General features: G+C 37.9%; 1 protein-coding gene across 4 annotated transcripts in view; it reads right to left on the bottom strand.

Annotated features, from left to right (window-relative positions):
- IL18 (interleukin 18) overlaps positions 1–16,644 on the bottom strand; it is a 25,243-nt gene that overhangs the window by 2,962 nt on the left and 5,637 nt on the right. Inside the window, exons 2-6 of one of the 4 annotated variants that reach the window (XM_017883190.1) lie at positions 15,766–15,854; positions 9,316–9,402; positions 7,955–7,966; positions 4,428–4,562; positions 2,877–3,010 (exon numbers count right to left, since the gene is read on the bottom strand). In XM_017883190.1, the coding sequence (XP_017738679.1) occupies positions 2,877–3,010; positions 4,428–4,562; positions 7,955–7,966; positions 9,316–9,394 (360 nt within the window). In that variant the 5' untranslated portion in view covers positions 9,395–9,402; positions 15,766–15,854. Of the gene's footprint in view, positions 1–2,876; positions 3,011–4,427; positions 4,563–7,954; positions 7,967–9,315; positions 9,424–15,765; positions 15,855–16,644 lie in introns of all 4 variants that reach the window. The other 3 variants (XM_017883189.1, XM_017883188.1, XM_017883191.1) reach the window with 3 other exon arrangements.

Below are 16,644 nucleotides of genomic sequence, written 5' to 3'. Positions count from 1 at the left end.
TTTTTTTTTTTTTTTTTTTTAACATCAGAAGGGGTTGAATCTGAATCCAGGGAAAGTTGATATTGACCTAAGATCTCCCAAGTGCACTAGAAAGTCTGAGGGAACCCTGGCCAAGCCTGGATATAGATACATATATATGTATATATATGAAACAGACACTGACAGTAACCTCTCAAAGCAAATCCCTCTTAGTGTTGTCAAAGTTCTTGACCAAAGAACTTTATAAGACTTTATAGCTAGTAATCAACAGTGAAAGGTGAGCACATTAGGGCAACCAGTTGTATCTTTTTCTCTTTTTTTTTTTTTTTTTTGAGACGAAGTCTCATTCTGTCGCCCAGGCTGGAGTGCAGTGGTGCGATCTCGGCTCACTGCAGCCTACGCCTCCTAAGTTCAAGCGATTCTCCTGCCTCAGGCTCATGAGTAGCTGGGATTACAGGTGCGTGCCACCATGCCTGGCTAATTTTTGTTTGTTTGTTTGTTTTTAGTAGAGACGGGGTATCATCATGTTGGCCAGGCTGGTCTTGAACTCCTGATCTCAAGTGAGACATTCGCCTTGCCCTCCCAAAGTGCTAGGATTATAGGCATGAGCCATTGTGCCTGGCCTGTTGTATCTTATTATCTAGAACCTAGGCCACTTTTATAACCATTGCTAAGATCCTTATTAGTGGCCGGAAAAGGGATTAAAGACAAGGGCTAAAACTGGTCCTAGTCCACCCCTCGCTCTTTCCCTCCCTCCAACTAATATTTACTGAGTTCCTTCCAGAAGCACATTTGCTATGATGCTGATGAAGCTTCAATGTCAGATTCCCTCATTTGCACAGATCTCTTCAAGCCACCCCCCACCCACCCTTTTTAAAAGTTGAATTAAATTATTAAGCTTACACCTGTGGTAATTTTACATTCTCTTTTTCTTGAGACCGAGTTTTGCTCTTGTTGCCCAGACTGGAGTGCAATGGCACTATCTCAGCTCACCGCAACCTCTGCCTCCCAGGTTCAAAAGATTCTCCTGCCTCAGCCTCCCGAGTAGCTGGGATTACAGGCATGCGCCACCACACCCAGCTAATTTTGTATTTTTAGTAGAGATGGGGTTTCTCCATGTTGGTCAGGCTGGTCTTGAACTCCTGAATTCAGGTGATCTGCCCACCTCGGCCTCCCAAAATGCTGGGATTACAGGCATGAGCCACCATGCCCAACTACGTTCTTTTTCTTTAAAAGGACCATCAAAATTGTATAAGCTTCAGGCTCCCCCAAATATGGATTTGCCCAGTTCATACTAAGTGCCAAGCATTATTTCCATCTTCTTAACATTGTCACCAGTCTCCCCCAACAAGAATCCACCTGTAGGTTCGGACTTATCCCAGTTTCTGAATCTGCCTCTGCAGCTGAGTTTTCCTCTATCCCACATAGTTTGAGCTTGGCCATCTCCTTCCCTTCTAATTATGTTGCTCAGTAACAGCATGCTTAACCCCTTCCACCCTACCCTGCTATCCCAGGCCTCTTATGCCATTTTGATAACTAAGCTGCCTGCCTGTCAGGTCTGGAGTGGGGACTCCAAATTGTCACATGAAGGGGTGGCACTCTGGTTGGAAGGAGATAGCTGAGGGATTTGTCTGGGGGCTGTATCTGTTGCATATGCACTGTTCTTACTTGGATTATACTTTAGAGTGGCTTTTTTCTCCCTCCCAAATTGCCCCTTGGTACCTTCACTAAGGTCATACCCTAACTGTCTTTCAGTGGGCACCGGGTGGGCATGAAAGCAGTTATTTATTGGCAAATCTCCACTCAAAAAGTGTCTTCATGACATGGAATTCTCCTCTGAAGCATTGCCAATTTGTAAGCATCCCTGGCTACTCTTACTGGGAGGAAAGTTTTCTGGCTGAGTCTGTAGCTATAGTTAATTGTGGTTTATCTAACAATAATGGAGGAAATAGAGAAATATAATAGAGAATAATAATGGAGAATAATAGAGAAAAAGTAGAGGCCAGAAATACTTTATACCTGGCTTTCAGATTATTATAGCATTGCTTTTACAGCTGATCTCATAAATTTTATTCAATTAGATTAACATTAAAAATAACACACATCAACTGGAAGCTGAAGCTTGTGTTTGAGACTTAGGCTAAGGATCAGGAACAAAACAACTACAGATTAAAATATTATTATGATTTCCAAAGGAGTAGAAATATAGAAGGATAATTAGCTTCATTCTTCATAGCGGAACTCATTCTGGAAAGTCACATGTTATTCTTAAACGTATGACTCACATATGTATTCTATATTATTATTTGTATAAAGACTGATTATTCAGGAGATGCAGGTCATAAAACAAGTATTGTATCTCCTCCTCCCTGTGACAGGCTCAGAAAAACCATCGTTATCACAATAGGTAAAGAGTTTGATAATTTTTAGTAAGTATTCTTTTTTTTTTTTTTTTTTTTTTGAGACGGAGTCTCGCTCTGTCGCCCAGGCTAGAGTGCAGTGGCACGATCTCGGCTCACTGCAAGCTCCGCCTCCCGGGTTCAGGCCATTCTCCTGCCTCAGCCTCCTGAGTAGCTGGGACTACAGGCGCCCGCCACCGCACCCAGCTAATTTTTTGTATTTTAGTAGAGACGGGGTTTCACTGTGGTCTCGATCTCCTGACCTTGTGATCCGCCCTCCTCGGCCTCCCAAAGTGCTGGGATTACAGGCGTGAGCCACCGCGCCCAGCCGTAAGTATTCATTTTAATGGTTCTCTGCTTCTTGTTATTTCTGTTCTAGGCAAAATGTTGGTCTGAGGATATTTGAGTTTTCTAATTATATTTATATTAACATTAGAAATAATATTATATTTCTAATTATATTAACATGATTGAAAACAAAGTAAGGCTCAGTCTTACCTTAAAGGAAATAATTCTGTTCTCACAGGAGAGAGTTGAAATTTTCTCACACTTCACAGAGATGGCTACAGCCATACCTCTAGGCTGGCTATCTTTATACATATTTATAATAAATATGGTCCGGGGTGCATTATCTGAAATAAATACAATAAATGAGAACTCTAGTTAGAAGAATTTTTGCACAGGAACATTTGTGGAAATTTAACCAAAGAATAGTCCTTAGTACACCCGTTCCCACTTTGAGACTTGGCCAGTCTGCAGGAGACTACGTACAGCTGGTCAGACATTTTTTAAAACACAGTTCAGGCCTGGCACAGTGGCTCGTACCTATAATCCCAGCATTGAAAAGTTAAAAACAACCTTTTAGAATCCCTATCATTAAAATACTCAAAAGAGTTGCAGCATGTGCGTTGTAACACATATTAAACTGTGGGGTTGTCTGTTTGTTTGGTTGGCCGAGGCAGGCAGATCACTTGAGGTCAGGGATTTGAGACCAGCCTGGCCAACACGGTGAAACCCCAACTCTACTAAAAATACAAAAATTAGCTGGGTGTACGTGGTGCATGCCTGTAGTCCCAGCTACTGAGACTGGGAGGCTGAGGCATGAGAATTGATTGAACCTGGGAGTGGAGGTTGTAGTGAGCCGAGATCGCACCACTTCAGCCTGGGCGACAGAGTGAAACTGCGTCTCAAACAAACAAACAAGCCCACAGTTTAATGTGTGTTACAACATACATGCTGCAACTTCTTTTAGTATTTTAAAGATATGAATTCTAAAAGATTGTTTTTAACTTGTAAATGCTAAATAAAATATTTAAAATATATGTTAAGGTAAGTATTCAGTATTTTTAAAGAACGCACATTCACTGCTTCAACTCAGCCTAACTTTGATATTTGGAATTCATATTTTGGAAGTCACAGTAGACTTGATCATTTTCTTTTTTTTTTTAAGTTTTTAAATTTTATTATTTTTTTAAATTTTACAGACAAGGTCTCTATATCACCCAGGCTGGAGTGCAGTGGCTATTCACAGGCACGATCATCGTGTACGAGAGTCTCAAAGTCCTGGCCTCAAGCAATCCTCCTGCATGAACCTGACAAGTAGCTAGGATTACAGATAGATGCCACCACACCTGGCAACTTAATCCTTTTCTATTGTACTCTAAATTTCTGGGGGAAGACAGACTTATTTGAAATGCGTGTGTATTTATTTTTAATATTTTTAAAACGATCAGCATTTTCAGCTGTAACAAGCAGGGATTAAGCATCCAACTATAGAGGTTTTAAACAGTGAGTGCAATCACAATAAAGGGATTGGTGATTCAAAGGCAGGCTCAGAGAGGCATGACCCCTAGCAATGTCTTATTGTATCCATTTTTTTACCCCAACTAAAAAACATGGATGCCTCATAAAGTTTCTTGTAAGTGAAATTATTGTTACTCCTGTGACTTTTCATCTAAGGATTAGGACTAGCACGGAAAAATGTAAACAGTAAAACAGAATGGGAAGAAGTAGCTAGTCATTTCTACGTTTGCGAATTAAAAAAAATACCTCTACAGTCAGAATCAGTCATATCTTCAAATAGGGGCCGATTTCCTTGGTCAATGAAGAGAACTTGGTCATTCAAATTTCTTATGATTGATAATTTAGATTCAAGCTTGCCAAAGTAATCTGATTCCAGGTTTTCTACAATAAACATGAAATCTCATTAAAAATACAAACTTTCTTTGTTAATTGACAAATAAGTATGCTATATATTTTAGTTTTCTAAAACTATTAATGACAATCTTCTGTTCCAGAAGTAGCTACAATAAAGTTGCCTATTGTTTTTTAGCCTACTCTCAAAGGCACACTCAATTTCTTGTTACCATTCAGAACTACTCTGCCACTGAAGTGTTAACTTCAAATATCCTACTTTCTGACCAGTCTCTTACCCTTTTAATTTTCTTACACTTTTACTCCAACTCTATGCGTTCTTAAATTTCACAACATCTTCCAGTCTCCTGACTCTAGTACTTCCTCTCTAACCTCTTCCTGTCTTCCCTTTCTTCCCTGTGCAGCTGGACCTCAGAGTTCATTTTGTCTACCATTTTGCAAGGATATTAAATCGCTAACTTATTTGTCTTTCTGCTACAAAACTCCAAACTTGGCTGCTGAGTGCTGCTAGTGAACAATGGCACAAGTGTTCCAATCGGTGCTGTTACAAGCATATCAATTGTCAATACTTCTTTTGTTTTCCAGTTCAGCACTCTCTTCCATAGTTCATAGCCGCAATTACAAATTTTCTTTGCTCTCTTCAGGACCTCTACACCATCATCTCTGTTTTCATTTTCAGCAAATGATTTCCTGCTACTCCACGTGCAAATTTAACTCTGGCAGTACCAGTTATTTCCTCTCTCTCTTGTCCCAGGGGGAAATGCGAAGGTGCCATTGCTGGTATCTAAGGTTGATCCCATTTGTGCTCGGCATGTACCCTCTACTGAAGCTTTGATTTGCCAATCATCCTTTCTCTTCTATCAACCCAGCAATTCTACCTCCTGGGTTTTATCCTAAAGATAAAATCACACAAATGTGTGAACATTTTTGTACAGGAATGCTTATGGGAACATTGTTAATAACAATAAACTAGAAACAAACATTCACCAATTATGAATTGATTAAATAAAAAGGGCAAAGATATGCCCTTATTGTGAAATATCATGAACTTAATATAACTGCAAATACTCGTTGCCATGGAGATATGTCCATATATATCACTAACGAGAAAAAGCAGCTTTAGTACAATCCCTTTTAATAAAAATATAAGCATTTCTGTGTCTGTATATATATACAGAAAGAAGTATAGAAATATTGCATCAAAGTGGTAGCTATGATTATTTCTGGGTGGTTTTTATATTTCTATCTTTCATATTATTATCTTTTTTCATTGCCTGAATTAGCTATAAAATGAACACATTATTTTCATAATCAAAAAAGCACAAAGCTCTTTGAGATTTAAAACTGCTCCATCAACCCAATCTCACTTTGCAGCTAGTCTTGTTTCTCTCCTCCTTTTAACAGCCAAGCTTTTAGCAAGAATTGTCTGTATCCTTTCTTCACTTTCCATTCACTGTTTCACTCACTGCAATCTGCCTCTGCCTCCATTTTGCCATCAAGCTGCTTTCACTGAGATCACCAAACTCCTTGTTGCTGAATCTAAAAGCTGTGTTCTGGCCCTTGATTCTCAAGGCTGCAAAATTCAACACAACACCTATCCCCTCAATCTTAAAATGCTCTCCTCGGAGTCGGTGGAATTCTCTTGGTTTTTCTTCTTCCTTTTTGGTTAGTCTGCTCTCTGTTCTTTATTAGCTTCTCTTTCTACTGCATCCTTTAAATGTACGTATTCCTCCCAGTTTAGTACTTGGCTTTTACTCTCTCACTCTACACATTTCCTCTGATTTGTCTTTTTATTTCTATAGATTCAGATGCCATTTCTATGCATAAGCCTTCAATATCTCTATCTCCAGCCCAAATCTTTGTCCTGAGCTCAGAACCACATGTAGAAGAGTTTATTGGACACCTCCACTAGGATGTTCCACAGACATCTCAGATCCAAAACTAAATGCGTCATCCATCCTCCTCTTTGTATACACCAAAACCTGCTCTTCCTCCTGTGTTCCCTATTTCACTGAATGGTACAAACTGCCCAAGTGAAAAATGTAGGCATCATCTTTTCTACTTTCTTCTCCTTTCCAAATCTAACCTTAAATCATGTCCTACTGATTCTCTCAAGTGTTTCTAAAATCCATTCACAGCTCCTCATCAGCACTCCATTGTGTCTAACTTAATTTATGACACCATCATTTCTTGTAAGAATTAAAATAGCCTCTCAATCTTTAATTTTGTCCTCTTCACCCCACACCATTAATTCTTTATACCAAAGCCACAATGATATTTTAAAAATATATTATTTCTGAATTTTAAAGAGTCATATGGCTACCTGGAATAAAGATTATATTTTCCAGATTTCCTTGCACTTGGTGTGGTCATGTGATTAGATTCTAGTCAATAGAATATGAGGGGAATTGATGTATATAACTTCCAATTAGAGTCTTTGAAAGGAATGAGCCTGACTTCTCCTATCTTGACCCTTTCTTGATAACTGGGATATGAACCCAGGAAGTATGATGATTTTCAACTATGTGTATGAGATCAACAACTGGGGGATGATGGGTAACAAGAATGAAGAAAGTTGGGGTCCCAATATCATCAGGTTGCTTCCAGCCATACTACTTCTGAGCTGCCTACTTAGGGTTTCTTTGAGAAAAAATTCTCTGTCTTATACAGCTACTGTATCTTTGGATGTCTTTGTTACAATAAACTAATCTTTACCCTAGCTAATACATATTGTGCTTAATTAACCCTAGTATCTCCAAGATAAAGTCCAAATTTCACATCTTGGAGCAAGAGAATGTCTTGCTCTACACCCTGTTTATCACTCTACCTTCTCTCATTGTTCTCCTACTCCTACTCTACTTCCATGCTGAATTATCATGAATTCATCATAAATGCCATGGTTTCTTTCAGATCTTGGCCTTTGAATGTGGTCTTCTTGCCCCACCCATTCCTATCTCCTCTACTTCCAGAATTTTCTGCCCTCCCGCCGCCATCAATCCAGGAGCCTCGCAGGCTTCTTCCCAAAGCATTTCTGAGATGAGGTGTTACTGATTTTGGACAATTCTAATGCTTCAATCCCCTTTTCCTATGCAATGCCTCCCCCCCAGCAACAGAATCCATGACTCCCTGCTAATCTTAGGACCTATGAAACAGGCAAAGTCTATTTTGTACGTTCTAAGAGCTGGAGAATGTTTTAAGTCGTAGAGAAGCATCTTTTGCTAGAGGTTCTTTTTTGTATCTCTTATGACCATCTTCATTCCAAAGCTGTGCTACTGAGTCCACATTCCTTTGAGGGCAGATTGGCTTTCCAAATAGATGGCTATCATGTGAACCATTTTTTTTCTCAGCTGACAATGTTGATATAGATGTGTCTCAAGCAGATACTTAGTTTGCAAAGAAAAATAAATTCATTTATACTTTACCATCATCTTCAGCTAAGAGGGGAAAAAAAGAGAAACAGAATATGTAAAATTTTGTATTTCAACTCAGAATTTCATCTCATTCTAGTTTTTACTTTTGCTACTCCTCTTTCTCAAACTCCTATTTTTATGGTAATGGTCTGTCTTGGCTTTCATCAGAATATTATATAATCATCCAAAAGGCCCATAAAATGAAGCTTATTAGACTTAGTGTGTTCTCAGGTAATTTAGACATAAAACTTAAATCCTGGGCTTAAAAATTTCAATATGTAACTAAAAATAAATTTTATAAAATGAGAGATTTTACTTTTGAATTTATTGCTTAAATGGAAAGTCATCTAAGAAAAGTCACCTAAGAATTTTTTCTGAAGGTTTTGTTTTTTGGACAGGGTCTACTGTCATGCAGGCTGGAGTGTAGGGGTGGGATCACAGCTCAGTGCAGGCTCGAATTCCTAGGCTCAAGTGATTTTCCTGCTTCAGCCTCTGAAGAAGGTAGGAGGTGTTCACAGGTAACTTTTTTCAATTTTTTGTAGAGATGGGGTCTCACTTTGTTGCCCAAGCTTTTAAATGAAGGTTTCAAATGAAGGCAAACTTTCAAATGAAGCCATATTGTTCACAGAAGATTAATTATAAGAAGCAATTTTTAGGCCATGTGTGGTGGTTCATGCCTGTAATCCCAGCACTTTGGGAGGCCGAGGCAGGAGGATCATCTGAGGTCAGGAGTTCAAGACCAGACTGGCCAATATGGCAAAATGCTGTCTCTATTAACAATACAAAAAATTCGCCAGGTGTGGTGGGATGCACCTGTAGTCCCAGCTACTCAGAAGGCTGAGGCAGGAGAATCGCTTGAACCCAGGAGGTGGAGGTTGCAGTGAGCAGAGATCAGGCTATTGCACTCCAGCCTGGGCAACAGGAAAAAAAAAAAGAATCAATTTTTACTTGTCAAACATATTTACATAAAATGGTGTAACTCATAGAACTCTAAATTTAGAGAATCTCTTACATAATTTGCCAATTTGCTTTGGGAAACTGTATTTCCTGCATGCACCCAGTTTTGTACTGGGATTTTCCCATGAAAACTGGGATTTTCCCATGAAAACTGGGATTTTCATGATGCACACTTACTGCCACCTGGAGAGTGAGCTACTGCTAATTAAAGTGCCAGGACATGTGGTGTGACAAAGTGCTGAGACCTTGGACATGTTATGGTTAATTTCTAGAGGCCTACTATTTTTTTAAGAGCCATTAATATTACAATAAAATTTGGTGACAAAAAGAGTCACTTAACAGTTCACTTCACAACATCTTTTCTAGTTAAATAGATTTATCTGAACTTGGTATTTGTTCTATGGCATTAGCCTTACCTATAAAGTAAAGCGTATTGTCAATAAATTTCATTGTCACAAAATTGATGCAATTGTCTTCTGCTGGTTCAGCAGCCATCTTTATTCCTAATGAAAGCAAAGATCCATCTGTTAAGAGACAGTGATTGTACATTTTACTACTACTTTATACTACCTTCAAGTTCAGTGGTCAGTTAATCACCTAGTATACTGATGAACAATCTTGACATTTAATAAATGCCAGAAGTTTCAGCTTATGAATACCTATGTTTAAGTGTTCTCTTACAAATCATCAGATATTTGGAATACAGAAAGCATTTTCTCATTAAACAATATTATATAGGGTAGATAAATGGCCCACTACTGAACTGAATCATTATTCTAGTATTCCTTGTGAAATATAAATATATTATCAATGTAAATACAGCCTCATCTGAGGATGCCAGAAACACATCTAATCCCGCCCTTTAGGAAGGACTGGCTTCATCCTTCTCTTAGAACAGTGGGTTCCTACGGGTGAGAGGCTGAAGGTTTGTGACTTCATTGTCAAAGTGCTAAAGGTGAAACAATGATTAAAAAAGTGCTTCCATCTGAGGGTACAGGCAGGGTGGGAGAAGGCTGCAGGGCTCTGGCATTTGATGGCCCTTTCTCCCTGAGCAGCAGTGGTTTTTTATCTGGAGTCTGGATTATACTATCTTTTTAACACAAGTAATACATAAACACAATCTTGCTGTAAAATCAAGGGACACAGGATTTGAAAAAATTTTAAATCCTATTTATTCTTCCTTTCTGCCCCTCTTTCAATATGGTGTGCAGGTTTCCAGAATTTTGTTATGGAATAGGAGTTCTCAGTGTGAGAAATCTGTGAACTTGGATGGGGAAAAAAATACACATGTATTTTCACCAACTTCTGAAATTTAGCATTCCTTCCATGATTAGTTGCAGGAAACAAACCACAGTATTATTAGTAGTACGTGTGACTCTGTCATTAATAGAAATACCTATTTTCTATTGTGCTACAATTATTGCAGAGATCTTGAAACATAGTTTAAACTCATTACTACTTTGAAATTACAGAAGTTTAGTTCTCATAGTAGATCTTATTATTTAATGTCTTGGTAAAAAGGCACATCTATGCTGCATCAAAATTTGTTTAAATTAAATGGTATGCAGGAGAGTATTCATAAATCTGTGCTCAAAATTTTTCTAGCATAATATGAGGCCCAGTACGTATGGTAGAGTAAGCAGGAATTTAAAACTCAGTTTAAAAAAAATTAATCTGAATTAAGCTAACCCCAAAATACTTGTTAGTTCATGTTATATAACAGTTTTGTCTAGATTTAGTTCCTTATACACATCCAAATGTGGATGGTTATTAAATTTATTTTATTTAATAAGTTTAAATAAAATAAAATGTTATTAAACCTTAATATTTAAATTTACAATTTATTTTTTCTTTTCTGCATTTTATTAAATGAGTTTCATATCCAGTTTAAAAGGCAAATGTAAACATGCTTTCTTAAAGATGTGTCATAAGCTGTTTTCTTTCAGTGAACTGAAGTGTTTGACAAAGAAGTAAATGTTAAAACCATGTTATCAGACATGTTACTTTCAGCTTTGTACTTATTATGACAAGTTTACATATCAAGTTTTTTTGTATTTTTATTTTACTTGTATAAATTTATGGGGTACAAGTATAATTTTGTTTTATGGACATATTGCATAGTGGTGAAGTTAGGACTTTTACTGTATCAATCACTGGAATAACATACTTTGTATACAATAAGTAATTTCTCATCCACCTCCCTCTCACTTCCCCCACCTTTTGAGTCTCTACTGTTTATCATTCTATACTCTGTCTACGGATCCACACTACTTAGCTCCCACTCATAAGTGAGAACATGAGGTATTTGCCTTTCTGTGTCTGAGTTGTTTCACTTAAGATAATGGCCTCCAGTTCCATCCATGTTGCTGCAAAAGAGATTATTTCATTCTTTCTTATGGTTGAATAATATTCCATTGCATATATGCATACACACACACCATATTTTCTTTATCCAACCATCAGTTGATGAACACTTAGGTTGATTCTGTATCTTTGCTATTGTGAATAGCGCTGTAAATAAACATACAAATGTAGGTATCTTTTTGATATAATGATTCCCTCTGGGTAGATATGCAGTAGTGGGATTGCTGGATCAAAGGGTAGTTCTATTTTCAGTTATTTGAGAAACCTCCATACTATTTTCTAGAGAGGTTTTATAAATTTACATCCTACCAAGAGTGCATAAGTGGTCCCTTTTCTCTGCATCCTGAACAACATGTTATTTTTTTTGTAATAACAGCCATTCTGATTGGTGTAAGATAGTATCTCATTGTGGTTTCAATTTGCATTTCTATGATGATTAGTGATGACAAGAATTTTTTCACATGCTTGTTGGCCACTTGTATGTCTTCTTTTGAAAAATATCTACTTGTGTCCTTAGCTCATTTTTTGACAGGATTATTTGTTTTTTTGTTGTTGAGCTGTTTGAGTTCCCTGTAAATTTGAGATATCAGTCCCCTGTCAGATGTATAGTTTGCAAGTATTTTCTCCCATTCTGCAGGTTATCTATTTACTCTGTTGATTATTTCTTTTGCTATATAAAGGCTCTCTAGTTTAATTAAGTCCCATATGTCTATTTTTGTTTTTATTGCCTGTGCTTTTCAGGGCTTGGCCATGAATTCTTCACCTAGACCAATGTCCAGAAGAGTTTTCCCTAGGTTTTTTTTTTTTTTTTCTATTTTATAGTTTCAGGTCTTATATTTAAGTCTTTAATCCATCTTGAGTTGATTTTTGTACATGGTGAGAGACATGGGTCCAGTTTCGTTCCTTCTGTATCTAGCCATCCAATTTTCCCAGCACCATTTATTGAAACTGGTGTCCTTTTCCCATTGTATGTTCCTGTCAGCTTTACCAAAAATTAGTTGGCTGTTAAGTATGTGGCTTTATTTCTGGGTTCTCTATTCTGTTCCACTGACATATGTGTTTATACCAGTACCAGGCTGTTTTGGTTACTATAGCCTTACAGCGTAACTTGAAGGAGGTAAAAAATTTTTGATAACTCTGTTCTACTATAATAGGTTTCCTTCATACAGCTACGTATTTAATTTTATGTCTGTAAAAACATTGTTCTGAGAAGGGGTCCACAGTCTTCATATTTCCCATGAAAGTCCATGCCACAAAAATGATTAGGAAGTCCCTACACTAGAATTCAGCAGTGCCTTGGGTTCCTGAAGGCAGTTATGGTTGGGGCTCTAAGGAAGGTGAGTGAGTCACAATTGTCAATGGCACATAGAGGAGTAGCCATAAAACTGTGCTCATAGGCAGAGAACTGACTCAAATTCTTTCTAACATAATCTAAAAGCAAGCATATATGGTAGAATAAACAGGTAATTAAAACTCAGTTGAAAAAACTTAATGCAAATTAAGCTGACCCCAAATACTTGTGAGCTGGTGGCTATTTAACAGGTTTATTTTCTTTTTTAATAGAGATGGGATCTCATTATGTTGTCCAGGCTGGTCTTTAACTCCTGGACTCAAGCGATCCTCTCTCCTTGACCCCCCAAAGAGCTTGAGATTACTGTACCCAGGCCTTATTTTACAGTTTTATCTAGGTTTAGTTCCTTATGCTCATCTAAATGTTAATGGTTATTAAATTTATCTTATTTAAGTAACTTTTTTTTTTTTTTTGAGATGGAGTCTTACTCTGTCACCCAGGTTGGAGTGCAGTGGCGCGATCTCAGCTCACTGCAACATCCACCCCACTCCTCTCACCTGGGTTCGAGCAATTCTCTCATCTTAGCCTCCCAAGTAGCTGGGACTACAGATGCGTGCTACCACACCCAAGTAAGTTTTAGCATGTTTGGTAGAGATGGGGTTTCACCATGTTGCCCAGGCTGGTCTTGAACTCCTGAGTTCAAGTGATTTGCCTGACTTGGCCTCCCAAAGTTCTAGGATTATAGGCGTGAGCCACCATGCCTGGCCAACAGATTTAAATAAAATAAAAACTGATGTACGAATAAATTTAAATAAACATTTAAATATTATAAAATTTAAATGTTTATCAAATATTTAAATTTATATTTTAGAATTATCACCTAGTTTTTTAAAGGAGGGGATAAGGAAGATTCTTAAAGAAAAATAATATAGCAAAGGATGAAAAGATTGCTGAGATAAGTCTAAACATTTTTTACCAAAACCCAAACCAACTTTAATATCAAAAATCAGAACAATAATGACTAGGCTGTGAGCTCCATGACAGCATTTTCTTTATTCACCTTTATGGCTTCATTGCTGAACACAGCCCTGTTATCAGCGTCAGAAGGTGTTTGTTAATGACTGCATTAACTGCGAAGGCAGACATTTGTTAACCTGAGACTCTATGTTTTGATTAGTTATCAGCTGGTGAAATAATGACCAGCATGATCTTCTCTACAAACTTTAATATTATGTAATACACACATATTTATTAAAGTAATTCACCTGAAATGTACCAAGCAGTATGGGCAGAAATTGGATTAAATTACTGGTGTTTACTGTTTTCAGTACATAGTTAGTCAGTGAGTGAGTGGATTTAGAGAAGGACAATATTTGAGCTGATTCACCAGTTAAGGCTTGAGCATCAACTACGCATCAGGAATGTGGCTAGTAGCTGACCAAACCACACATGAATGACAGTTAGCTCCTACCCTCCAGTGACTCAGAGTCTAGTGGGAGAGAAGAATCTATAAAGAGTTACAAAATAATATAATGAATGCGGTAAGAGCTGAATTTACAAGATTCTTTCTGTCTGATAGTGCTGGAGAAGGTTACCACAGAAGTGATGACCGTGCTGCCTTGAAAGAGAAGCAGGCATTTTCAAGGCCAGGGGAAGAGCTTCCACCAAGAAGAAGCAATGTGAACAAAGGCTAGGCAGCAGGGAGACTGAGAGAACATGGGTTGTTTGAGGCTTCAACATTTTTACCATAAATAAGGCAAATGCAGTCACATTTTACAGAAAGAATGCATTTCTAAAGATCTCACATAGTTCAAGATTAACTTTTCTGTTCTTTTTTTTTTTTTTTGAGACATTTTCACTCTTGTTGCCCAGGCTGGAGTGCAATGGTGTAATCTCAGCTCACCGCAACCTCCGCCTCCCGGGTTCAAGTGATTCTCCTGCCTTAGCCTTCTGAGTAGCTGGGATTACAGTCATGCGCCACCACAACCAACTAATTTTGTAGTTTTAGTAGAGACAGGGTTTCTCCATGGCTGGTCTTGAACTCCTGACCTCAGGTGATCTGCCTGCTTCGGCCTCCCAAAGTGCTAGGATTATAGGGGTGAGTCACCGCGCCCAGCCTAATTTTGTATTTTTTCAGTAATAAGGGGGGGGGGGGGTGTTTCTCCATATTGGTCAGGCTGGTCTCGAACTCCTGACCTCAGGCGATCTGCCTGCCTTGGTCTCCCAAAGTGTTGGGATTACAGGCGTGAGCCACTGTGCCTGGCCAAGGTTAACTTTTCTTTGGGAAAAACGTAAAGGTATGAGACGAGGTATTCTTAGAGTACATAAATCTACAAGAACCAAAGCATATTCTTTCTTTCTTTTTTCAACTTTCTCAGCATTATTACTAGTGTTTTGTAGCCCACTGTCTCCACACAACCTGTCATGGTGGTACTTTGGCCTTTTTAATATTGTTTTCTTGCATGTAACCTTTGTTTCAACATATTTATTTGGAGTTTTTTTTTTTTTTTTTTTTTTTTGCACAACAGTAACAATACATCCCTTAGCACTTGGATAACATTATCATATATAAAATTATTTGAAATTATGTGAAAAAATAGCACAATAATAACCTGTATGTCTGAAGAACTTCTGAGTTATTTAAAGTCTAATTTACATAATACTGACATGGAAGCAGATAATTCTACCAGGTATAAGAGACACTTGCATGTGGCAATAGTGAGTTTATAACTCATTTGACCTACCAGCTTGGAAATTATGTCATTCTAGATAAACTGTTTGGAAGCGTTAACATTATTTCCATTTTGCCCACATAAACTATAATTTTTATATTTTTGCCTAATTCAATTCACATAAAACGCAACTTGCAGTATAGTTTGATGAAAGCTTGGAAAGAAGAGTCAGACTACAAAGGCCTTGTGTAAGCAGGCTAAAGAGTTTGAACTGTTTTTTCCTGAAAAAAAAAAAAATGCTGACTTAAATAGGAGAAAGATACGGTCAAATTTGTGTTCTAAAAAACTCACTCTAGAAGCAACATAAAGAATGGATCTGGGTGGGCCATGAGCGGTGGGTCATGCCTGTAATCCTAGCACTTTGGGAGGCTGAGGTGGGTGGATCACTTGAGGTCAGGAGTTTGAGACCAGCCTGACAAACATGGTGAAACCCTGTCTCTACTAAAAATACAAAATTAGCAGGGTGTGGTGGCACATACCTGTAGTCCCAGCTACTTGGGAGAGTGAATTGATGGAACCCAGGAGGGTGCGGTTGCAGTGAGCTGAGATCACATCATTGCACTTCAACCTGGGCAGCAAGAGCAAAACTCTGTGTCAACACCACCACCACGACCACCACCACCACCACCACCACCACCAAGAACAAAATAATGGATCTGATTGAACAAGACTGGACAGAGCTCAGACAACAACTACAGAAGCAATGTTAACAATTAAGAGTTGATGAAGTTATAAACTAAGGTAGTGAATTCAAGAGATACTAAACAGCAGGATTTTTCAGCTGATCTGTTGTGGGTCAAATGGAAGAAGAAGGAACTGAGGATGACTTCGTAGTTTTTGGCTTAGGCAATTTGTTGAGTGGTTACCTCATTCATTAAGAAAAAAAGAATGAAAATACAGCTCAAGTGGAAAATAATTAGTTCAGTTTTGTAAATCTGAGATGTGTCTCGGAAGTCAAAAGAGAAAGGGTTTCAGGAGGAGCTGCCTGAAATCAGAAACTGTAGAGCTTCTGATTTACATATAAGCTTAAACTTGTTCATTGAATTTGGCAATTAGGAAGTTTTGGGTAACTGTAGAACAGTTTGGGTAAAGTGGAGGCAGCAGATGGTAGGTGGACAAATATCTAGGACAGAATGGGAGGGGGAAAAGTAAGGACAGTGACTACAAACTATTCTTTTAGGAAGTCTGGCTACCAAGTAAAGAGTTAGGGTAGTAGTTACTGGTGGCGAGGAAAGTTATATACAATGCACAAATTTTAATTTGGCTCCAGATACATAGTTCCAACGGTAAGAGATCTAATAAATTACTTTTCTTTTTTACTTTTCTTTTTTTTTTTTTTTTTTTTTTTTTTTTTTTTT

This window comes from Rhinopithecus bieti, unplaced genomic scaffold (assembly GCF_001698545.2).
Source record: "Rhinopithecus bieti isolate Rb0 unplaced genomic scaffold, ASM169854v2 scaffold_11964, whole genome shotgun sequence".
Lineage (NCBI taxonomy): Eukaryota > Metazoa > Chordata > Mammalia > Primates > Cercopithecidae > Rhinopithecus > Rhinopithecus bieti.
The sequence above is the reverse complement of the archived record's forward strand: the minus strand, read 5'-3'. Positions and strand labels throughout refer to the sequence as shown.